Here is a 26,084-nt window from a genome sequence, read left to right as displayed (position 1 = left end):
CAAACGGAGGGCTATATTAAGCACACAGAAATGTTAAACAGACACTTTGTACTCAGATGAGAAAGTAATAGCTGCTATTACTGTAGCATATAAAAGACTGCAAGACACAAGTATGGGCTCTTTAATTAGAATTTAAAAAATTACAGGTAGAAAAGAAGTGGTGCAACATGTACTTACACTCTGAATAACTTTATATGTAACTTCTTATTTAAGACGTATTAGATTTTCTGTCATCCTGCTAAGGAAAGGGATTTGTATGAGCCTAATGTAAGCAAGTTTAGTACAGTATTAAGCAACTGTGCATGACCTTCGAGCACAGTGTATATGTGCTATATGCTTTGAAGCAGTTTGTGGTGAGAACAGAATGCTAGGGATGCAAGCATCTGATGCAGAGATGTCAAGTTGATCAGACTTCAGCGATTCCTTCCTGTCTCCAGCTACCTCTCCCCCTCCTACCTGCAGCATGTGACTGGTAGAAGGCTGGAGTGATTTCCATTTCTGGTATGCCTTACCACTGTTAATGTGTTGTGCTGTAGCCTGACAAGGAATAAGATTTCTTTCTAGCTCATTTGGAACTCTTTATGCCCAGCTTCCATTTTTGATGCATTTATTCAAAGACATGAGCAATTTGTAGGCTATGTATAATATAACAGCTTGTAGGCTATTAGTCATAATCGCATGAAGGGAAAGTTTGTAGAGTATAATATGTAGTACCTACTAGACCAATTCATAAAAAATGAAAAAAACATTTATAAGCTTTCAAGCTTGAAAACCTTTCTTTTGGCTTACTCAAGTTTAACATAAAATCCGTATTTATTCTCTCTTTGAGAGCAAATGTTTTCTTCTCTATTCCGTATGAAGTAAAAACTGCAATACCTTGCTGAGTCTTTCATAACTTTGCCCCTCCCTGCTTACAGACTTACACTTTCTTTTGTCAATCCCACCATTTTACCAGAAAAACAGAGTAATTATCCAGAACTGATGCCCACACATGAAATATATCAGCATAGATCTAGTGGTATAATGATATTGCAGGAACTCTCTGCCTGTTGATTTTTTCTTTAGAAAGAAGCCCTTTGAGAAATGGAGGAAAAAAGGTCAAAATTTGAAAATAGCAGAGAGTATATTGCAAAGGAGAGGCATGAGTCAAGGCTGGAAACAGTGTAGTGATCTCAAATGCGCTTGTGCATGTGTGAGCATTTAAATCATTAATCTGAAGAATAGGCTAGTCTGGGGAAAAAGAAATGTAGCTTCCTTACTGGAGACATTGTGGCACTGTGATAAATAATTTGTAAATAATGAAAAGACAGTATATATTGACATATGGAAAAAAACAGTGTAATTTAAATTCACTGAACTTTATTAATAAAGCAGATCATTTTATTTACTGTGAGAGTCAGGAGCTGCTCTGTAAAGATGAATTGAATTTCAGTTCCTTGCGTTCTCTCAAAGGTAGCCAGTGTTTTGAGTTCATGATGATAAATAGAAAGGTATGTTATGTAATCTGTAGCAAAAATAATAAATTGGTTTACTTTTAAATATTATTTGGATTTTTTTTCTTTTTTTTTTCCTTCTTGAATCACTTTATTCTTTGAGGGATCATAATTTACCCAAATGGGTTGCTGTGTCTTTGGAAATGTTTGTTGAATGCTTAACTTTAAACATGTTTCTGACTACCTTTAATAGAATTGTATTTGACACAATACATCAAACTGATTTCTAGTCAGCTTAGAGTATCAGAATTTACCAAAATGTAGTAGTCTCAAATAGTGTAGAGTTTGTAGCATAGAAATGACAAAAAGGTATTGAATGTTTTACCTACTTTTACTTCATTCAGTAGTAGAACAGCTGATGAGATTTACTTTCTGATTACCTCTAATGTCTCTGAAAATGTCATGCCAGGTCTGTGAAAGATCTGCTTTTTAAGAAATACAAACGTGTTTCCTGGCTTAGTGGGTCTGTTTCATATCTGTGAAACATAGCCCCCCCCACTCTTTTGGGGCTGTTTTGGAGTTTCTTGGGTGGGTTTGTTGGTTGTTGTTTTTTTTTTTTTTTTCAGTCACTGTTTGTGATCTTCTGGGGTTTATTCCTTTATCAATCTTGAATAGGTTACAAATGGTGTGGGTTTTTATCATGAATCGAATGAGCTCCCAGAGCAGTTCATCCACTCAACGTAGGCGAATGGCTCTAGGAATTGTCATTCTTCTCCTTGTTGACGTGATATGGGTTGCCTCTTCAGAACTCACTTCTGTAAGTATTGTTCCATGCACCTTAAAAGGAAAATAAAAGCCTATTTAAGAAAAAGATGCAACAGAAGCATGATCAGACAGTGTTTCTAGTATAGTTTAATTACTTCTTCAATACCAGGAACATAATATCCTAAGCTGCATTCACGAAAAGGTACAGACAAGCTCAACTCTGTGATTGTTGCTTTCAAGACAGAAGGAGTTACTGATGATTTTAAAATTAAACAGCATAAGCTTATAACTGTGTAATCAGGGAGTTCATTTTGTTTATTGCCTGTTTGATTAAAATAATGCCTGTATGCTTCTCAAGAAATAGTGAAAGAGCTGTAATACTGCAGGGTAGGTGGCGTGCTAGATTATAGTTCAGAACATACGAAAGTCTAGGACCAAAGGACTCTGATCATGGAGTTTAAACCCTATAATTGTAGACAAGTTTGTCATGACCTAATTCCTATATTCCGCCTTGAAATTAATCTGGTACTTACTTCATGTTGAGTTTTAGGACTTGGAGTTTTAGCAATGGAAGACAAGTTTTTAATAAACTATTGCAAATTCGGGTTTCTGAATGGTCATGAAGTTTTTACGTTCTATATCGGTTTTTAAACTAAGCATATAAAAATGTTTGCTCTTAACATGCTATTATATTAATAAAACATTTTTTTCCAGTCAGTTGGTGTCATCATTATTGATACTGAAAATTTACTTACTCAAAGTAATCTCTAATTTATGCTTACTGTGCTATTGCTAATAGAAGTGGTCTTTCATTTAGAGAATATTTGCATTTTCAGTACTATTTGAGTTCAGTGGCATATTGATCGATATGTTGCTTGATTAGATAAAAATAATAATTATTTTTCCCCAGTGGCATTGTGTCTTGCAAAATGGCTCAGTGCCTTCTTGTTGGCTTTTATGATAGCTTGGGAGAGGATACCAGAATAAGTACAGCCCCTTGTGTCTTTTGGTCACACGTGCCAATACTTGCAGCACTGACTTTTTGGGAATCAGACTGTTCTGGTCTAAAACCTGTTCGTTCATCTTGTGAATTCTCACCTAATTGTTAATTTTGGATACTGCAATTATTTTCTTTCCACAGTATGTTTTTACAAAGTACAACAAGCCTTTTTTCAGTACATTTGCAAAAACATCCATGTTTGTTCTATACCTCTTGGGATTTATTGTTTGGAAACCATGGAGGCAACAGTGTACTCGTGGATTTCGTGGAAGGCATGCAGCTTTTGTAAGTATTTTAACTCTGTGAATGTTTTAATATTTGTTGAAGTTTCTATAGAAAAAAAAACTTAATAAAATAGAGACTAGAGAAAAGCAAAGTTTACATATTTGTGAAATAGTGCTTTCAGAAAAGCAATTATAAAGTGAATTATGGCACAGGAAGACATGATAATCCTAATATTAGTCTTGTAAGAAGAAGAAAAGAAAGGAAAAAGGAATATGAAACATTTCAGGAATCCTAAGAAATGTTTCACTGGGCCAGACCATTGGCTCATCTAGCCTGGTATTTTATCTTGGACAGTTGCAGTGGATAATTCTTTTAAAAGAGAGCTTATGAGCCTCATCACTCATAACTCATGTTGGCTGTGGGTTCCCTTTTATTCCCCCAGCATCTGTAACCAGTGGAATCAGTATTTGAACTTTGCAGTTGATTTTCATTACTGACTCTTTGGCAAAACTGTGAACTGTTTGATGAGAGGTTTTGAGGTTTTTAAACTTACATTTAGGAAAAGTGGTAGAATTATGGTTTTGTTGTTGTTCATATTGTATTTTTATAGCGTTTATGCACAAGTGACATTGTGTTGCTCATTCTGCAGCTAAGCATTATTTGTGTTAAGAGTCTAAAATTACTGTCATATTACAGAAATACATACTCTTTTCCAAGGAAATTAAGTGTTGCTGCGAAGAGCGCACATGCTGTGCCAGTGTTTCAGAGTGCTGAACAGCAGGACTCAGGAAACAGTGAGGCATTTGGCCTGATATTAATCTTGCATTAAAATAACAGAAAATGTGATCCAGGAATATGCTGTTAATCAACATGTCTTTATAGGAAATAGCTTGTGTGGAGATTTGACTTCAGTTCTGGATATATTAGACTTCATTGGTAGTGACATTTGTAGGAGTAGCAGGCTTCAATTGAAGTGTTACATGGCATTAAGCCAAATTATACATACCACCCCCCCCCAAAAAAAAAAAACAACAACAAGGCAACCCCCCAAAAAAAACAAACCCAACCAAAAAACCCCACAAACCACCAACCAAAAAACAAACAAACAAAAAGGCACCCCAGAACAGCAAAGCACGGCTAAGAGGAAAAAAGTCTGAAAACAAGCCCCTTAAACCTTTTGTTAAAATAAGCAAAAAATCACGTTAAACATACAGAACATTTAGAGTTAGCTGATATCTTGAAATAAGTTTTGGTAGTCAGCCTTTAACGTGAAGTGTCTGTGTACGGTATGGCAGATGCTAGACTTGATGCTATTCAGGATCTTCGTAAGATAATCAGGAAATAAGCAGAATTTACAGATTCTTTACTGGCATTAATGACCAGTAATGGTGATGAAAGCACTATAGAATGATTAGTTGAACGGAACAATTATAGTGACCAAATTTACTAATCTGAGCAGAATAAGGGGCTGTTGCCTAGTGTGAATTGTAGTCATTATCTTGACCAACTGAATCTTGTGCAGTGCTGTGTCAAGGAAAGAAATAATATGAGCTGGACAGCTATGACTACGAGTGCTCAGTCATTCTGCGTGTGTCACTCATGGCAGCGCAACTGGGATCTCATTATCTTTCTAATCCTACAAAAAGTAATTTTTAAAATAATTTGTGGGAAATAGCCATTACTTTCGGTGTCAGCATAATTCAAAAGACCAGGCAGAGACAGGACTGTAGCGTGTAGGTAGAAGATTTTATTTATTTATTTATATCCACACACCCACCTCCTGAGTTCAGTTAAACGTTTAACTGTGTAATTACTACATGTGCCTGTGAAATGTCTTGTGTTTATTAATCTGGAACAAAAATACTACATTTACAGATTTCTCATTTCAGTAATGGTTTCTAAGTTAAACACTCATACCTTACTTTTATGCTGTCTTCTACATTAGGGGATTTGTTTAATAGGTTTCTTACCAGCATGGTAGAACAGCAAGCTTCAGGTCAGGGAACATGGGTAGTAGTGCTTGTTAATGTGAAGAAATGAAGAGTAAAAATTACACTTGACCCCATCCTAGTTTAAGCCTTGTTAAAACTAAAGCAGAGTTCCAGGGTTTTATGCAAATGTAAAATGAAGAATCAAGAGGCTTGTTGTCAACACATGCACAATAATCCAGTGAAACAGGGTTTGCTAAGACTAAACTTCACAGTTTTGTCATTCTAACAGCATGATCTGCATTGCTATCTGGGTAGTTGAATTGAATGGGATTTTCTGGGAGATACAAAGAATTACTGAAGCTACTTACTGGACTTGTAAACCCTCTTGGTTTTTGGGGGGATGAGGCCTAGAGGGAGAAAATGCAATAGAACTGTGGAAAAAGGCATTAAAAAGCTTATTCTAAAAATCCCCCACAGTTATTAATAACTGTGCCTTGATATATTATTGATTTAAGGTTCTGTAATTAGTTTGCAGATGCTGAAGGTTATTTTGCTGCTTGTACAACAGATAACACTGTAAACAGTTCTCTGGTAAGTGCCTTAATTTGTGAAGGTCAATGCTTTACCATAGCATGACACCATTATACAAACTTACTGTTTTTAAAATAGGCGGTCTTAAATGTAAAGTTTTTGGCAAAGGGAATTGCCAACTTAGATGTTACTAATAAGCATTGTAAATAATGGTGTTGCTTATTGTAAGAAATACAGGTTCTCAGCTCAATAAAACACTTGAATGTTTCTGTACTAGTTTGTGAAGTAAATATTTGTCGTGCTAAGGAAATGTTTACATATTCACCTCAGTAGCTGACAAAGCAAAAAGTGGAGAGCCAGTGGTACAGCCAAACAGTTTTCAAGACCAAAATACGCAATGGAATCAGTTAGTTGAGTATCTTGTATATGAACTGGTTAGTTGAGTGTGTTGTATAATGTGAACCCACATTGCATTTTGAAAGAGAAACGCAGCGGATTCCTTCCAGTGGATGGAGCGATTACTGTATACTGAATCAGATGTCAGTACTGGTATTCTGCTGGCAAGCTGCATTGCCAGATAGCATTTTTGTGGTGATTTTTGTCATCAGTAGGTGACATATGCCCCTGTGGATCACAGATTGCTCTTTAAATCACATGCCTAAATCAGAGGCCAAATTGGGAAAGTATCCAGAACACAGAACTTACACTATCTCTGTAATAGAGTAAGGGGAGGCAATTGCATGTTGACAAAACTACTTACAGGTATTTTATCCTGAATAGGGAGTCGAAGTGAGATTTTTCAGAATTAGTCTTCATTTCATTCTCCCCCTCTCCCTCTCCCAACTTTATCGACATGTAGGAATAAAACCATCTGAGGTTGCTCAATTCATTAAGATCCTCTGACTCTAGAAGCAAGATTCATCATTAACCTTGGAGAATTTTGCATTAATTTAAACATTCACAAAAAATCTGATCCTAAAGAAGGGACCTAACCAAAATGGAGCTACCAGATCATTCTCATTACTTGACTCTTAGAGTTTATTAACTTTATTTAAACAAGCAGCTTAAAACTTGTGTTGTTACAAGTATTTTTAAGCAATTGAAACTTCTGCTAAGTGCCCATGGTGGTACATCCCTCCACCCCCCATCCCCTAGGCTACTCTGCTATCTAAGGAATTTCTGTCAGGCCTTGGCCTTTGTGTAATGAGTTGGGTGGTGGAGCATCCCTTTAACTCTTGTATGGCTGAGAACAGAGGCACTGATCATACCAGGGACTCCTGTCGCCTTGATAATGTGGGAAGCAGGAGCAGGGATAATCAGTCATTCCCTGGCAGCATTGGCACATTCCTTTGCTTGATTATACCCTGAATGGAACAGTACCATGGTCACTGGAAATTTGAAAAGTTTCTAGTAATTACCCACTCAGGTTGTGGTCAGGGTGGAAATTTACTAATGACTAAAGCCAATCGTCTTGTGACTTGATAAATACTGGTCTTGAGTGAGGCCCTTTGAGCTTTCCTGGACTGTAGCAGGCTATGAACAGCATCCCCTTCTGAGTGGGATGCCTCTCAGAGTTCACAGACTTCCCAAGTTTGCCATAATGAGAGGACCATTGCTGAAAGCTGATGATGAGACCTGGATTCAAGTCCTCTGACTCCTAAGGGAGTTTTAAAACTGAGTTAGTTTTCTAAAGTATTTTGGCTTTTAGTTTATAAGCATTTACGGTCATGGGAGGAGAATGAGCATGTATTAATTTTTGTATGTGAATTCTTATGGGTCTCATTTATCATTTGGACAGAATCTGATGAAATGTCCATGATTTTGATGAGCTATATTCTGGAGATGAGTTTTTGTTCATGAGGATATACAAAAAAATGCATAGTTATTTTTGAATAAATGTTACCAATATGTTTAACATAAAATATAATTTATGTATGAACATTTTTGGCAAGCCTGTCCACTGTGTGCAAAACTACCATGTTAAATTTATTTGTTATAATGTTCACAAAGTTTTAATTTAGTTTTCTAATTTGCTAAATTAATTCTACTGCTTATAATTTAAATATCCTGCTTAACTGTATTTTTACTTATACTGATTCATTTCAGAGTGAACCTTTATATGTTCCTGTAAAGTTTCATGATTTGCCAACTGAAAAAAATGGCAGTAATAATAGTGATGCAGAGAAAAGTGAGTAAAGACTTTTGGAGTGCTGAAATGCCAGTTCTTTGTGAAAGAATTACTTTCCTCTTTGTTGGTATAAATGCTGTCATGTTGCAGGACTTTGTTTTGGCCTTTTGTTTTTTTTTTTTCTCTTCACCCCTGCCTTTTTTGGTTTTGGTGTTTTTTTTTTTCCTTCTCTTTACTTAAATCTCTTATTGCTTGAATTGCGGTCTCATATATTTACTTTCAGGTAGAGAAAACATAGGCCTATCGTTCAGTTTACCTTTCTTGGTCACTACAGATCCAGCCTATGTTTATCTCAAGGGACCAGCTGGGTTCAGTACTTGTGATTCTTTCCTTCTGGGCTTGTATGACCAGCAGCAGTGAGTCAGCCTCTGGAAAGACAAGCTATTGTCCTTTTTAGAGCAGGAGCAAAGCAGTCAAAGTAAGAATTTTAACAGTCTATGTGCATTCTGATTTTATTTAAGCCTCACTATCCCATGATAGTTGCTGAAACAGGCCTAACTGTCCCAGACAACTATAGATAAACTGGCTGTCAGAGAATCCTATTATCTGATCCAAAATTGAGGGCAAAAGAGTCCCTGCTTACAAAAGGGAACATCTCTTTGTTGATTTCTAGATGATGTGTTAAGAACTGCTTTCTTAGGCTCTACTGTGCTATGTTAACATGCACTTCGGGGTTGTTTGAGCTGTAGCTTTTCCCTTTAGATATTTTATTTATTTATTTATTTATTTATTTTAGGATATTAGGTATTGTTTCATATTGAAACACTTAATGATACTTAAATAGTGATACTTGAAATACCCTTATAAATAAAATGTGATCCCGGTTTACAAGCTTAGTTAAAGGATGGATTTCAGTTGAGCAAGTGACCTTATGATCTCTGCTAAGCTTTGAGGTCTGTTGGACACTCTCATCCTCCGAATGAAACACTGTCCTTGCAGTTAGGTATACTTGTGTGCAGTTTTTGGCTGTTTGACTACTAAAACAATTAAACAATCTTATATGTAATATTTATCAATACAGAATAATTCCAACTTAAAAATGTGTTGTTACTTTGCATGGATTTTTTGACTGTGACAAGGGATGGTGCTTTTCAGCGTGGTTTTTGTGGGTAAACAACTGTGCTGATTGAAAACGGTAATTGTGCTTTGTCTTATTACTGGCCTATCAAACACCAAAATACTAGCTTAATAGCTAAAAATAACGTTGTGTCTTCTATTCTTATATAAACCTGTTATTTGTCAAATATTGTAATCAGTGCCGTATTAGAACATGGTAGTTTTATTTGCTTATGGCTTGAAAAGTTTAATGGTAATATGCAGCTTGTCGGTGGTTTTTTTTTTTCTTCTCTTTTCTTCCTAAGCTCCCAAAAAGCCTCGTGTAAGGTTCAGTAATATTATGGAGATTCGACAACTCCCATCAAGCCATGCATTGGAAGCAAAGTTGTCTCGCATGTCATATCCAACAGTTAAGGACCAGGAATCGATATTAAAAACTGTAGGAAAACTTACTGCAACTCAAGTAGCAAAAATCAGCTTTTTCTTTTGTTTTGTGGTATGTGTTTCATTCTTTCAGAAGACTTAAGTATAGATGCAAAGAGTATTGAGATGACTTGTATTCTTTGTGCTTCATTTTATAAATGCTCTATATGCATCAAAACTTTCCTCATGCTGGACGTGAAGGTGCAGCTTCTTAAAGGGAGGGTAGTAGAAACAGATCCCAATTGTGTAGTTAACTGTAAGGGCAGTTATGCTTTTGTGCCATGTTGTCCACTGTTGGGTGTGTTTGGTACAGCAAAAGCTAGGGTTACGTGCACACTGTTAGTAGCTGCAGTGAGACTGCATGAAATGGGTAGATGTCAATGTGTCTGCTTTCTGGGCAGTCATAGAAAAAGTACCGTCTCATGGCTCACTGTGGCATTGTTCCCTCCAGTAGCATGAAGAGAAGATAATTGTCCTTTAGCTCCATGGAGGGCTGGGAGATCTACTTATGAATCCATTGGTTGCTGCTGTTTCTGCATCATGCCTGAGTTCTAGGGGGAAAGAGAGCTAATGGTAGCATGATTTTTGAGAAACGGTAAAAATGTAGAGAGCAGATCAGTTATAGCTTTCCCAGAAGTAGCTTCACTGATACTGCTGAATAGATTATATGTAATGTGGACCCACCACTACTTTTCCTCAGGAAGCAGTGCTCTTTAAACATTTGAAATAATAATAATAATGACAATAATAATAATAATAAATATTTTATTTCTGGACCAGAAAATGGTGATGTACATTAAGAAAGTGCACACAACAGCAAGAAAACAATAATCCACTCATTAGTGATTTTTGGATGGATGAAATAGCTTTTTAAAAAGTTATTTAAAATTCTGTGTTTCTATGTGTGTGTATCTATATACACACACACATGTAGAATTTCTAGGGTAGAGTCCTCATGTTCGAAACAAATCCTGTTTATGCAGTTTGTGGATACTGCTACCTATATACGTATTTCTTCTTGGACTGTATAAATATTTCCACCTAAGACTTTAGAGTGTGGTAACTTCCTTGAAGATATATCTGAGATCTTATTAATGAGATTTTAATCAAGAAACAATTAAACGCTTGCCGTTTATTCCTTTAAGGAGGAATTGACAGTCATGAATCCTTCCAAAATATTTTTCAGGTACTGAATGTAAACTGCTTACTTTGTAGGTTGGAGGTGTGTGCCAGTTTTAAGTACTCTTAAAAAAAATCTCATTAGGCTGACTAAATGTCCCGTGTATCTCTGAAATGTGCAGTTACAATCTTGAAGCAGTTGCAAAACACCTCAGAAGAATCTTTAGTTACTATAGAATAGTTGGTATAATGTAATTTCAATCATTTAATTATTTTTAAGTTCTTAAATATGTTATTTCATTATAAAACATGTAGTTGAATGCGGTTGGTTTGGGCCAGTTCCAATTTTGCTTCTGTCTTCTAATGTACCTGTCACTTTAATAGAAATCTCTTTGAGGTAAAAGTCTCATTCTGACTTTATTTTTGGATACATAGTTGAATTATTTTTTTCTTTAAGTAGGATTTTATTGCACTGAGAAACTTAAACTCTCTTGTTGCTATCCATATAATCACAAAATAATATTCCTTTTCCCCCAGTGGTTTTTGGCAAATTTCTCTTACCAAGAAGCTCTGTCAGATACCCAGGTTGCTATAGTTAATATATTGTCATCAACCTCTGGTAAGTTTTATTACACCACCAGGTGTGCATTATAAGGCTGTTTATAACATAAAAATCTCTTTGGTTACAATGGACTTATGTAATCATTTACCTGTGGTTTTGGGTGAATAGGAAGGCTTAAATCCATTGAATATGCGCATTTAAAAATTTTAGGCTATCCTCATGATTCCCCTGCTTCTTGATTTTCAAGTTTGTGTGTGTATTTCTGCAGTGTAATAGGTTTGAAGGAAAGGTGGTGTAACTTTTTATTAAAATAGATATAATTCAGAGTAAAGTCTTCTTGCTAATTATTATTTGTTTGTTTAAATGGGTTTGGGGGTAAGGATGTTAAGCCACCTAAATACTATGTATATCACTTGCTTTACAGGTTTTATGCAAGGCCCTAATACAAGCTCTAAAGTATTTGAATTATGTGATAGTCCCATGTTTTGAGAAGTAACTTTTGTTGTTTAAAAAACAGTTTTAAAAGCACAATTATGTGATTTTTTTTTTTTTTTTCAGTGACTTTTCAGGCTATTGCAGTTTATTTTGTTAGTATGGCTAGCCTTTCTCAGAGTTGAGCCTGTATTTGCTCATCTGAGAATTCATATCACAAGGTGTTAGTTTCATAGTAGTTCCAATAAAAGTTAGGGATGCTAAGATCAAGTAGTTAAAACAGGTATATGTAAAAGAGAAGAAGAAAAATGTGCTTTTTTCTGGACTAAGTAGGAATGAAATTTGTTTGTATAAGCTCTTCTTCATTTCTTTTGCAGGGCTTTTCACTTTAATCTTAGCTGCAGTCTTTCCCAGTAACAGTGGAGATAGGTTTACCCTTTCCAAATTATTAGCTGTCATTTTAAGGTAAGATAATGGGCTGGAACATTTGGTCAAGAACTCCCTGATACCATGAGAGAACTACTGTACCTATGGTATCTGTGACAATGTATGATATGCTTCACTTTTTAAAAATTGTTTCACAGATAAATTGAACAAGTGAATTAAGTCTGTTTAAATACTTAATATCATGAACAATTATTGAATTGCATGCTCCTGTAGGAAATTGGATTAAGTAAGTTTCTGTTGGAAATATGTGGACTTACTTTCTTGTTAAATTATGGTTTCTTTGTTTTTGTGTAGATGCGGGGCTGGGGGGGAAAGGAAGAGGTTTGACATTCAGTGTTGTCATCCTGTTTCATTAACTGCCCAGTTCAAGGAAGTTAAAAATGGAGTTGGTGTGTTTGGTTTTAGCTTATGATAAGGCCTTAGCAAAACAGAACTCCCTTTGGCTTTTCCAGAAGTGGATGTTGATTAACTAAAAATACCTAAAGAGAGAACTCTATTATTATATTTTTATCCCCTTTGTTTTTGTTCTTTTTCTTTGAAAAACAAACTTCTTGAGTTTAAGTAACATTTTACGTTCCTTCTTTTTCACTAGCATTGGTGGTGTGGTACTTGTTAACCTTTCTGGATCTGAGAAATCTGCTGGAAAAGATACGATAGGTATTTACCTGTTTTTTTTTTTTTTTGAATCCTAGAACATGCAGTGATAAGTACCATCTTCTAACAATACTCAATAGGTCACATAGCAAGCTATAAATTTCTTACTTGTATAACATTTGACAGTCTGGATTTTTAGTTTCAACTTCTGGAACTGGATATTTATGATTATTTTTTTCTATATGTGTATAGTTTAATTGGGAAAGTATTTACATTTTTGAGTTTTCTACAGTTTTCCAGGCTTTTCATATATAATAGCTTCTGTAATAAATTATTTACCTCTGACAGTTTTATAATAGGCGTGTGTTTAGGTGAGTTGATCTTAGTGGGCATAATGTATTTGGCATGTCTGAAGTGACTGTTTTTTTCATTTTACAGGTTCCCTTTGGTCTCTTGTAGGAGCAATGCTGTATGCTGTGTACATAGTAATGATCAAAAGGAAAGTAGATAGAGAAGATAAACTTGACATACCAATGTTCTTTGGTAAGACTGAAAATGACCCTATTGAAAGTTTTAATTCAGTGTGTGATTAAATTGTTTGCTTTCAGGCACTGAATTATATAGCAGAGGTAAAGGGACTCAGAAAAGCCACGGAGGTGGAAAAAGCCTATTGTTTGCATGGTTATGAGTACTCCAGAGACTGCTTGTGTGAATTGTTTCTTCTTTACAGTCTTAACAATGAAAGATAATACTACCTGTAGGAATGCAGGCAGTCCCTTTGACTCAGTGCCATTTAGGGTTTTTTTTTTTTCCTTTCTTTTTTCCCAAACCTGTAAATATCTGATGTAATTGTTGTTTATGAATTTCAGGTTACATTTCTTATATTAATTTCCTTTTGATTTAATATCATGCTTTGTTGCTGCTTTTATGTATGTATGTTGTCAAAATAGCGTAATATAGCTGAGGTTTTAGTTATATTTATGGATATGTATTATGATTTACCTAATATTGTCTTTATACTCAGGTTTTGTAGGGCTGTTCAATCTGTTGCTGCTGTGGCCAGGGTTTTTCCTGCTTCACTATACTGGGTTTGAAGCATTTGAGTTTCCCAATAAGCTGATATGGATGTGCATTGTTATTAATGGCCTTATTGGAACAGTTCTGTCAGAATTCCTCTGGCTGTGGTACGTAATACATGCTTTATGTATGTTTCACAGAAATTGTCTTACCTATGTTCTCAAATGTTGAGATGGCAAATTGTCTAGGTAGGGTTTTATGCCTTTTAAAATTTTTCTTCTGTCCATGTTGAGTTACAGGATGTCATCCATGTCATAACATCCTGTTTAAGAGCAGCAGCTTGACTTCTAAAAGTAGTCATGTGGTCTTATAGTATTTATTAAGATACTATGTTGCTCAGCTCATTCTAGAATTAGCATATTGAGAAAAAAAGACTTTGTGCTACGGAGTTGCAGTAGTAATGGGACAGCATGATTTTCTGTGGGAACAGTGCTTTAGTTTCCAAGACCTTGTGCATGTTGGATATATACATGAGCTAGAATCCAGTATTCTATAGTTGACAAACTTGTTTAAATTTTCAAATACTGAATGAGAAAAATCTCATCAGAACGTATTAATCATGAAGATATGGCAATTCTTAAATTAACCTAGCTTTTCTTTAGTAATTTAATTATATGATAGTTTGGATAGGTAATCAGCAGAGGATTAAACATCAGACTTCTAGATGAACTGCTCAGAAGCTGTAGCAGACTTCAACCTTTGCATGGCTTTTAAAAGCACAGTGTTGCTGGAGAGCGGTTCGGTAAGTCAGGTTCTCAGCTTGAGAGAATTTAGGAAGTCTGAGTTTCTTCTGGGCCAGCATTAAGTTAAAATAGGGGTGTAGCAGAAAATTCTACAAGTTGTAAAGTCTGGTTTTATTCTGGAAACCCTGAGGAAGAATTTCCAAAAAGAGACATGCTTCCAATGCCATACTCAGTGAACAGTGTCAGTTTTGGTCTTAGTTTTGAAAAGGTGTGGCAGTTTGTGAGCTTTTGCCTGAGAGCCCTTGGTGTTCGGGCTCTCAGCTCAGCGATAGAGAGACTGGAAAACCTCATGGGATAGCTACTCTGAAATTGAGATGTCTGTTCTAGGATCCTAAGTTGTGTGACAGTACAACGATAAAAGATCTAGGTGGAGTTCCTTGAAAATTCCATAAAAACTTTTTTGTGTATGTGCATTGTTTTTGTTTTGTTTAGTTTTGTTTTCAGAATAAGCTTAAAGTTTAGAAAATTTAATCATGACATTTTTTGTTTGTTTGCAAACTTTTACACTAGTCTTAGTTGTAAGTGCATTGCAGCATATGGTTCTTTGTAATTTAAGTTATTGATGGAGTATTTTTGTGATGATAATGCCATCATGTAAGATGAGACTGCACTTCAGTATCAGTTAGTAAAAAAGTTAAGTGTGATTTCAACATGGGCAAAATAACAAATGAAACCCCAAAACCTAAAACTCCCCAAGCCCCCAGACTTGGCCCTTATACCAAAATCAAGTATTAGCATAGGGTTAAGTACATGGGTGTGCATGGGTGTGACTTTTTGTGTGCATGCCATTTGTGTAATTACTTAGAATGATGATCCAATTGAAGAGCTAATTTTATTTCCAGTTCCATTTCCCTAGAATTTTGGACTAGGACTAATTTCAGAGTTTGTGCTGACATCAGTCACCCTTTTAGCTGTCCAGTGTGCCACAAGTATCATCCTCTTTCCTTTGAAGTAAATATTATCATTTAACCTATTTGTTTACTCCATCCGGTGACGTACTGCCAGCTTGCTGGTAGATGTGACACTAACAATTTTTTCTCCAAACTAGCTTGTAAGTTTCACTGGATTCTGTACTATTTATGGTGTGCTGATGGACAGGACGGTTCTAACTCCGAAGTAGTCAGTGCAGAGATACAGAGGTACTCTTATTATGGTATAGAAGGAGACTTAGAATATTAGGAAGGAAGTTTGCAACAATGCAGAGTATTTAAATTGCTTTGTTTCTGTTCTCTTGCTTTCTCATCTGCATACAGTTTTCTTTGCTTTAAGGACACAGAACATACAAAGTGATTTTAAATACCTGAACTGGTAATTTTTGCTTGCCTGAAAGTCAGTCTTATGGAGGACCTACTGATTTGGCATGTATTTCTCTAATTAAACTGGAAGAGTTTAATTAGAGAAATACATGCATGAAGTCATGTTCTAGAAAATGTTTTCCAAATACTTGTTCAAGTCTTTGTGTTTAAAAGGTATTAACAAACTTCTATGAGGTGAGTGAAAATAGCACTGCTATGATGCTGCATCTGTTTAATTTTTATGGTAATCAGACTAAATAATGAGAAGGTAAAAAGATTCCAGAATTCTGCCAAAAATTGCAACTGTGGGAGTTTTCCTTCTTTAAAAATCGCTGTATGCAAGACTGATTACAGTTCCACACAAAAGCACAGCTGATACTGTTTTCAGTACTTGCCAAAGATGAAGGTTGCCTTTATCTTATTTAAATAATTTTTGGGTGCCTTTGAAATTAGAGGCTGACTCTGTAGTGGGCAGTACTGATATGAATTGGGTAGATACCCCTTTCTATTTATTTTGTTCATATGGTAGTCTGTCTCATAGAGGAGTATTTGCTAAGAAGCTTCACTATGCTTGGTAACTTTTGACTTGGTCAGCCATAAAATGGAAATTGCAGTTTTTTGTGTTGCGTATTATGTTCTTCACTTAGTATTCAAATGGCTCAGACTAGTCATGTTGTATTTGTAGAGGCTTATATATTTATAAGGCTTGTATTATATATGTTGTATTATATATGTTGTATTTATAGGCTTATATCAAAATGCCAAAAGTCTTGAGATCATCTGTGCTCTGAACTCTGTCCTACATAAGCTTTGAATTACTTTTTTTTTTCTAATTTAAAAAGCCATTTTAGTCATTTGCAAACTAAACAAGACTTGCAAAGGAATTTGGGAAAAAGGGTCAGTATTCTGAGGCTGTTTGAGTGCTACTCTGTCATGCATGTAGTTTTGTTCTGTCATTTAAATAAATTATAATAGATTTGTGTGGCTAAGTAGTTTAGTGAAGTCTAAAGACTTTGTTCCTGCTTGAGAGATATTAAGAGACCACTTGTAGAACACAGAGAAGTCTTACTGAGACTCTGAAGAATGGGTTCAAGGTTGTATTTTAGAATGAGATTTGAAAAGCATAGTTTGTTAAAAATTTGTCTGCTGTAAAAATGTTTTTCTTTTTGGGTATCATTTGTAGACATCAGTAACCTTTCATTTTTTAATTAACCAGGCAGGGCAAAATAGATTTAATTGCTGTAAGCTGGTATTAAACTATTTCAAAATGGAAACAAAATGCAGGTTTTTCTAGGTGGGGTCACTCCGTGTCAAGTAGGGAATTTTTCATAATCTCAGAAAGTTTGTGAGGGAATCAAACCTCACTCCAGAAGACATCAATAGTCTAGTTAAGAATTCTGAGCAGTTTTACAGATTTATGATGGCGTGTGGTATCTTTATTTTTGTTTATTAAAGCAAACAATATGTAGCACGGAAATGTCTTCTGCAGTTTGTATTAATTCAGTTGTATTTTAGCTTTTAAATAAGACCCCTTTATTAATATATTTTTAATTGTCTTTTAGGGGCTGCTTTCTTACCTCATCACTGATAGGCACACTTGCGCTAAGCCTTACAATACCTCTGTCCATAATAGCTGACATGTGCATGCAAAAGGTAATGTACTTACCAAGTTCTGAGCATTATTAACAGAACTTCTTTGAATTAAATAGTGGTGTTATTTTTAGCAATGTATACAATGAACAATAGTTTACTTCCATTTCTTTTTAATAATCTCTTGATATTGACAGTTACAGTAATCTTGCATTTACAAATGTGCACTTGTACGCTTAAATATATGTGCTTAAGATGCAGCTTGTATGAAAAGTACCCAGAGTCAGCAAAGGCTGGCCAAATGTTTTACCTTGAGCAGGTGTTTTTCAGAATTAAACAACTGCAAGTACAGTGCCACTTAATACCTTTACAGTTACAGACTTGTTATAGACTGCCTATCTTGAAGATACTCAATTAGTGACAAAACCAAAAACGTGCAGGTTTACCACAAAGGAATGTAGCAGCTACAATGTTTAATTGCGCTTTATTAGATTCATGCAGGTGTTAGGTTTCCAATTTAACTGTCCTCCTTCGGGTTAGTCTAGTTTCCCTAGCATTGAGGTAAAAGCTCTGGAAAGCCTTGCATGTAGAGAAAGAAAAGAATCTGATAATATGCGTTTAGAATAGAAACAGTATGAAGTCAGCTTAAAATACTTCTCAAGCTGTATAGATATTTCGTTTTCATGCTGGTGGGCTAGAATTCCCAGTTACAAATATTTAATTATGAACTTCAACTCTGAATACTTGAATTTAATATTAAATAAGTGGCAAGGAATATAAAATTCTTAATTTCATGTGAATAGTGATTATTTAGCGTATACTTTATGCAATTATTAGGGTCTTTTTGCTTGTCTTCTTTGGTTGGTTGGGGGATTTGTTTGGGTTTTTTTCCCTTTTAAATTGAGGTCATTTACTTAATGTCAATGTGGATTTCAGAAAATAAATCTGAAAAATAAAAGGTTAAAAATAAAAGAGGAAAGTCAAATTAGAAAATAAAAGGAGAGTCGGAGCCTGAATAAATACTTGCATAATGAACACGTGAGGTACACTGTGTTTCATATTAGTAGTAGCTGAATATTCAACATGGAAATACTGCAAAACCTTGCAGTGATTCTAACAGTAATAAAACATTTGTTGGCAGGATGACTCTGTGTTGCTGTTTATCTGCAATATACACTTGGAACATAAATTAAATAGGAAAGTAAATACCAAATGATAGTCACTAAGGAAACAAGGCAAAAAAAAAAAAAAATCTGTATACTCTCCCCCAAAAATTCGGTTTAGTGAGGTGGAATAAGGTTTAGGTGTGAGCTAATGCTGGTAGCAAAACCCAAGAATTTTGTGTGTGTGTGCGTGCGCGTGTGTATGTATGTGTGTGCATTAATAAATATTTTATATGTATATACTTGTGTGCATGCAAATACATTTTAAAAGACGTGTATATATAGATACATATACAAATATATGAAAAGCTTAGCTTGTCTTCTGAAATGATTACTCTAAACTTTCCTCTGGAATACATTGAAAAATTGAATATGCTTTTTTAATTCTCAATAAACAGCTTAATGCCTAGGCTATTTAATCTGAGTAAGCACAGAGTCCAGATCTTTTAAAATTAATTTGTTCTTCGTGTACTCATGCAATATTGAGGCATTTTAAGTAGCAGAAATATCTTTAAAACTCTGCTGGATGACTTTCAGTGGATGTTGGTAATACAAGGGCAAGTTACATTAACTCATTTTTATAGTTTGTGACTGTCCAATTTTTATTTATATTACTGATATTTATAAGCAAACAAAAAAGCTGCACAAATGTAGCTAGCTATCAGTCTTTCTGTACATCTTCTATTTGCTCTTTTCTTATTTCTTGTTTTAAATCTTCCACTTCCTGTGTTGTCCCACTTTATGTGCTTGCAACATCTTTCATGATCTGAATCTTCATGCCTGATCCATTTCATCCACGGTTCTTTGCTGCCACTTGGTTCCTTCTGGAGCTTGTGTTCTGTGTACTTGCTCCCTTCTGTTCCTTTTATTTTTTCTATCTTTGTTTGAAAAGGCTGCTTATTCTCTTTCTCTGGGCAAATACAGAGCCTGACTGATTTTATGTAGCTGGCCATTAGCTGACAATGCTTCTAACATCTTGCCATATGCAGGAGAGTAATCAGGGAGGGGTTGGGGGTTCCTTTTCTTTTTTGTTCCTTTTCTGATTCATATGTGCATTTCACATTTCTGTTGCCCTTCCTTCTTCCTGTGGCTGTTATGTACTTACTGTCTAAGTTTCTGCTTCCTGTCTGTTGGATGCTTTTAAATCGTGGCTGCCGCTTGTATATTTATGGGAATGGAAACTTTTTTTAAGAAATTGCTAGTAGTAAAACACAAATGAGTGACTCTAAAGGCAAATTCCTGCAGAATTTAAGGTTGTTTGTACAAGTGTGTTTGTGCAAGTATGTCTGTGTCTTACAATATGCATAATTATTAACTTTCTGGGTATTAGTTATTCTGTAATAGTCTGGCATAAATCAGAATCTTACATCCAAAATTTTAATAAATATTTAAATATTCCTTTTGGTAGCTTACATGTTTATAAATTTCTATTAGACATCAGTAAGGATAACATAAAGCTCTTAAAGCTGCAGTTCATTAGATTTTTGAGAATGAGCATCAGCGCTAGGTATCAGATCTGTTCCCTTTTTTCCAGTTTCCAACTTTGCATTTTTTTTCCCACAAGGGGGAGCTATATTCATGGTTCATTGCTCTGTTGGCCTCAGAGGTGTTTCAGAGGCTAGTTCTTGTTCTTGTGTCCTTGATTTAAAATCATAGAATCACAGAATAGTTTGCGTTGAAAGGGACCTTAAAAATCATGGCATCCTATGGGCAGAGACATCCCCTAGATCAGGTTGCTCAAAGCTCCGTCCAACCTGGTTTTGGACACTGCCAGGGATGGAGCAGCCACCGCATTTCTGGGCAACCTGTGCCAGTGCCTCATCACCCTCTACCTTTTTATAATTTTAAGTTTTAAACAGTGCCAGATAATCAATTCTGAGTGTAGTCGTAGATAAAATACTAGTATAGCTACAAGTAGAATTTAATTTAAATTGTGAAAATAATATGCCCTACCTTTTCTTTAATTTAAAAAGAGGATTTCCAGTAGCATAGTCTCTCTGTGTGCATTGATTTCAGCACTTATCACTTAGTGACAATATGTTCATAGTGAGCAAACAGATGTACAAATCTTTCAGGTGAAAGAATTTTTGAAGTGTCTGATGGACTTTCTCACTGGTACCAGTCAGGCAGCTAAAACCTCAAATTAAAACAACTGGAAATGGAAGTCTTCATCCACATCACAGTGCAAACGTATGTTCCACTATAAAGCAGGGACTAGCAGAGAAAAGTTATTCATTTACTAGAAGTAGCAGTGGCTATAGAAATTGTACCAAATAACTTGCCCAATTTAAATTAACTAACACTGCATATCAAACTGGCAATAATAATTATCCCAAATATACAATATGTGTTTCATTTATTTATTTATTTATTTATTTTAAGACTATTGAGTGAATGATGTTTGTGTTTTAATTCCAGGTGCAGTTTTCCTGGTTATTTTTTGCAGGGGCAGTACCTGTATTTTTTTCTTTTTTCATTGCAACTCTCTTGTGTCACTACAACAACTGGGATCCAGTGATGGTGGGAATCAGAAGAATTTTTGCCTTTATTTGTAGAAAACATCGAATTCAGAGGTAGGGCAGTCACAAAGTATAACCATATCTCTTCTTTAGCCTTTCCAGTTTGTCATACTCTTTTCTAAGCCACATTACTCATACAGTATTTATTTTAATCTGATTTTATATTCAGGTGTATTCAGGTGTACTGATTTCTTAATAGTAGTAGTTGCCAATCCATTTATTAACCTATGTAATGCTCAAAAAATGGGAAGAGGTGAAGTTTCTTGACATTTTAAAAGAAGTTTCCTAGTGGCTGTCAGTTTTCTTTTTTTATTTTAACCTTAAAGCCTCTGTGATAACTGTCGTACCCAGAACAAGCAGGTAAAATCGTGCAACTTGAGTCCACTTTATGGAGTTGAGGGGTCTTTGTATGGTTTTAATGGTTGCAGTTCAAACAACTAGCATACTTAGTACTTACGTTGGTTTCATGACAAGCAATTTAATATTACTGTATAACTTTAAGTACTTCTGTTTCTTTTAAGAATGCCAGAAGAAAACGAGCAGTGTGAAAGTCTCATTCCTATGCATAGTGTTTCACAAGATGGAGACAGTTGCTGTTCATAGACAAAAGGTATGTTTAATAAACTACAAACAATGCAGAGAAAGGTAACGATTGGTTTTCATCACCGCATTTGTGTTATATAAGCACGCATTTTTATAGGGCATACAGTTAATCTTGTTGCCATATTGATAGAGTTTTGAAGGGTATCGTCAAAATTATTATTATTCATCACCAAGCATTATTCTCACCTTGTTGCAGCTCTTGGTCAATGGTTTTGAAATGTAGCTTTTTTTACTTAAGAGCATTACAGTGTTCATCGAAAATTGGACATGAATTGATAAACCGAAAGAGGCATATAACTTTTCTGCTGTTGAGGTCTCAGTTTGGGCTACTGCTGTTGATTGAAAACGTCAGTGTTTAAGGAAGTTTAGAAGACATTGCTGGACTTAATCATTATGGGTCTAGAAAATGCAAAGGAGTCTTTTTGTATATGTGTGTTGACAATTAAGCTGTTAAATTGCATTTAAATAATAGGGAAAACTATTTCTCATGATAAGGATAGGGAAACTAGACTAGAATAGCTAGGGAGTTCACAAAATACCCCTCTCTGACGCAGTTACACAAACCTCTAAGAGGGACATTACATGGTTTGTTGATACTGTCTAGGACCATAAAGGCAGTTTAGGGAACTCCCTTAGCCCTATGTGTCAGGGTTTTAGTTTCCAAATAACACATGCAGAATTACATGATGAGAAGTATATTTTCATTTTCCGATGTTGCTTAAATTTGATAATGAAATTAAAAAATATCCTAACCAAAACAGTAATTGTGATGTCTTAAAACACACAGGTTATTTATTTTTACTAGTAAGTTTGAAACAAATACATATGGAGATTCCTTTTTTAGTGATCTTTAATTATGTAGCCCTGATAATTTCTTTTTTTTTTTCTTTAGTTTGAAAATGGAATGATGCCCAGCGAAAAGACAATCTCCTGGAAAAGTCCCTAAGGAATCATGTTCCAGTGCCTATTCTGGATTTGTAATAAAAATAAGAAGTTTCAGTTCTTTTGGAACTCTAAACTTTTCCTCTTTCTTGCTTTCACCTGGTATTATAAATGAACAAATTTACTACATGCCTATCACCATAGAGAGTCAGTCTGTCAGAGCAACCAACCTGCCTTATCACACAGAGCTCATGGAGTTACTTGACAAAATCAAGAATCAAGAAGACAAATGCTGTTAAAGTGATTTCTTTCTTTAGCTCATGATTTTGTTAAATGCTGGACAACGTTGTTTTTAAAAAATACTTTCAAATGATTTATATAAATTAAGTTTGCAGGTCATCAAGTCTTACCAGGCTTTCAGATGAAAAGCTAAATAGAGATGTTACCTGTAGTAAGTACAAATTAACTTTTTTATGTTGTATAAACTATTTGGATATTAATAGAAGAAAATAGAGAAATAATTTATTAAGTTCATTCTAGTAATTATTAAGGCAGGATCTTTGTACGGTCCTGGAACACTACATATATATTGTATTATGCCATTTTCAGGAGAATTGTAATGGCAATATGTGCCGATGTTTAAAAATATTTTGCTACCTAACAGTCTGGAATGTTTAAAATTTTAGTGAATGGTAGATTATTAGAAATTATACTACATTTGGGTATACATTCTCAAAATCAGTGTTTGTTTTAAAGAGACTGATTCTGTAACCCATTCTTATTCCCAGTTACCTTACATGGAAAAAACTAAATTTGAACATTTTCATATGTATAGCTGCCAAGTTCTAAACGAGACCAAATTAATTGTGGAAGTTTTTGGTCAATGGGTTGGCAGTACACTAATTTTCTGAACAATCTGGAAGATAAAGGTGTCTGCATTGATATTCCCCCCCCCCCCAGTTGCATTAATAAATTTATTCTAAACCTGATAATTTTCCTTATAAACTGTTATTTTCCTTCCACTGCAGTGCTTATGTCCTGTTTGATTCTGAAAAGTTATGAATAGTTATATTCAGGAATATTTGAAATGAGTCAATGCCACTTTCCTACTTCTGGCCTATCGGGCACATGTAGAAGTTAATTTTGGCTTTTGATGGATTTAATTTTTTTTTGTAATTGATGGAGGATGGATTTTCAGCTTACAGTATTCTCTTCCATGTAGCAAGGTTATTCATAATGCAGGTTATCTCTAATATCCTTCCACACAAATACAGAAGGATGATATAAAACACATGTCTTTTCATATTCTGACACTTGGAAATTATCCTTCCAAAAGAAATTTTGGTGGTTTGTCGATACAACTGCCAGACAAGATGAAATGCTTGATTTAGAAGGGCTGATTAGCAGGAGCTAGAATTTAATGTAAAAATCTGCAAGTAGAGAGGGAAGGAAAAATGAACCTGGGGACTATTCTGGTTAAATATTGCACCTTTATCAAAATTTCCCTTCCAATTTTTAATATTGAATTACCTTCAAATTTCAGTGGTCTGAGGTGTCTCTTGAAGATGAGATAGTACATCTTTCTTTGGACACCTGAAATAGGAAGTAAAAGACACTAACAAACCAAACAAACAAGAAACAACCGCAGAAAATCCCCCCCCCCCGCCAATCCCCAAACAAATAGGATTTTATTGCATTTACATAGGCGTTTTGAGAAATGTCACTTTTCAATTTCCAAATGCTACGAGCAAAAGTATTGAAAATGCAACTTGGGGAGTTTCCTTAGTTGTTTGGTTTGGGGATTTTTTTTTTTTTTTTCTTCTAAATTATGGCAAATTAGAGAATGTTAGCTTCAACTTTTTTCTGAGAAGTAATGTTAAAGCCTACTTGCAATAAAAAGTTAATGTCTGTTTTTAATTAATGATATCTTTCAATGAAATCATATTAAATATATATTAACTACAACTTAGAATCAGTCAGGACTTGTGGCATCAGCAAACTAAGCCTGGGAAAACAGTTTGCTTTTGAATGGGCAGTTACAGTATTTTTAGTGGAATATTCTAGTACCATTTTTTGAAACTGGTCATACTGATAGAATTGGAGCAGTGTATAATGGACAGTTGCTGTTCATATTTGTCATTAGGTTCATGGCTTAAAGTGAAAGATCATCACAGTCTGCCATGTATATGAGTTCTGTTAACTTCCACTGTTCATTAGTTGAGAGGTAATAAGTAGTGTAAGTACTAAGAAAATACTTGTCTGTTTCTGAGCCCAGGTAGGTTGAAGAATGTTGAGTAAACTCAAAGTTAGGGCCTTTCCGCTATTTTTGTTGTTAACAGTTTGTTGTTTTTTTATTATTATTTTTATCTAGGGTATTAAATATTTTAATCATGGAATCATGTCACGAGGTAGCTTGAGCTTTTGAATTAAATTGCAGTTCTTTAAAGAGTAAGAAACAAAGGAAACTATCCTTCCAGAAAGGATTTTTAAACAGTGGTGCCCCTGTAGTTACAAGAAATGTGTTAGGGTTTTAATTACAGAAGCTATGACACGTAACATTTATTCCTGCATTTAATAGAATGTGCTGAGTTTTTTTCTATAAAATCTTGTGACTTTTATTACAAGAATATTTTAGAAATATAATGTCTAATTTGAAATGTAAATTGTGTAGCTCTCTAATGCGTGCTTGGTAAATGCACAAGAGATTTAGCTTTGATTCTCAGGTACCTCTGACATAATGGAGACATGCTGGGTTTTTCTTTCTCATGACACAACTGGAATGTGAAGGAGCTCTCTTATAAATGCTTTATCTCTGTGTGCTAGCATAAATTATCACTGCTCTTACTGTTTCAATTTGGCAGTGTCTTTATTCTGATTTATTTCTTGTAGGAAGCACATACAGTTTAAAAAAAAGTAATGAATTTTTATCTCCAGTATTTCTTGGAATGTCATTAGATGCTTAAGGAACAGTGATTTCCCATGCCTACAAAATGGAAAATGAATACTACATGTGTTGCTCTGTCAAACAGTTGAACTAATTCCTGTAATCTTACGAGACAACCAACAATTTCTTCTGTGTGTGTGATTGAGGTTTTAGAACTGTTTGGGTTTTATATATGGAGGAAATGATGATAATTTGCCAAATGCCACGTAGCATACCTTTGCTTTTAGGGTTCTGGTGAGTCTTGTATAGTTATATACACTGTGTACTGCACTCCAGAACAAAGGGGAAAAAGGATTTCATTTTTTTCTGGGCATTTTCTGTCAGGTTTCAGTCATGCCGAAATTGTGTTCACTACAAGGTGCTGCTGTAGGTGTAATACTAATTCAGGAAAGAACTGAAATACATGTTATATATCAGTACTTGACAATTACTTAAAATATGTGGCCCATGAACGCCACTGAAGACACTGAGGGCCTTATGTTTCTGTTGCCCAGTGTGCATTGCATCATGCTTGTTGGCTTTTTGCCTGTGGAAATCTATGTAAGGTGGGGGCTGTAGTATG

The 26,084-nt window shown here is 35.0% G+C and overlaps 1 protein-coding gene across 5 annotated transcripts in view; it reads left to right on the top strand.

Moving 5' to 3' along the window:
- Positions 1-23,669, top strand: part of SLC35F5 (solute carrier family 35 member F5) — a 29,317-nt gene extending 5,648 nt beyond the window's left edge. For 2 of the 5 annotated variants that reach the window (XM_057407206.1, XM_057407207.1), the window contains 14 exons: positions 2,109-2,250; positions 3,340-3,483; positions 5,883-5,945; positions 7,992-8,073; positions 9,435-9,625; positions 11,209-11,290; positions 12,043-12,130; positions 12,705-12,769; positions 13,145-13,249; positions 13,731-13,890; positions 17,384-17,474; positions 20,993-21,147; positions 21,615-21,703; positions 22,589-23,669. In XM_057407206.1, coding sequence (XP_057263189.1) covers positions 2,109-2,250; positions 3,340-3,483; positions 5,883-5,945; positions 7,992-8,073; positions 9,435-9,625; positions 11,209-11,290; positions 12,043-12,130; positions 12,705-12,769; positions 13,145-13,249; positions 13,731-13,890; positions 17,384-17,474; positions 20,993-21,147; positions 21,615-21,696 — 1,450 coding nt within the window. In that variant the 3' untranslated portion in view covers positions 21,697-21,703; positions 22,589-23,669. Of the gene's footprint in view, positions 1-437; positions 502-2,108; positions 2,251-3,339; positions 3,484-5,882; positions 5,946-7,991; positions 8,074-9,434; positions 9,626-11,208; positions 11,291-12,042; positions 12,131-12,704; positions 12,770-13,144; positions 13,250-13,730; positions 13,891-17,383; positions 17,475-20,992; positions 21,195-21,614; positions 21,704-22,588 lie in introns of all 5 variants that reach the window. The other 3 variants (XM_057407208.1, XR_008971942.1, XM_057407209.1) reach the window with 3 other exon arrangements.
- Positions 23,670-26,084: the final 2,415 nt, after the last annotated feature.

Source organism: Pezoporus wallicus, unplaced genomic scaffold (genome assembly GCF_028554395.1).
Source record: "Pezoporus wallicus isolate ANWC-B61680 ecotype Strahan unplaced genomic scaffold, APGP_CSIRO_Pwel_v1 contig_4166, whole genome shotgun sequence".
Taxonomy (NCBI): Eukaryota; Metazoa; Chordata; class Aves; order Psittaciformes; family Psittacidae; genus Pezoporus; species Pezoporus wallicus.
The sequence above is the reverse complement of the archived record's forward strand: the minus strand, read 5'-3'. Positions and strand labels throughout refer to the sequence as shown.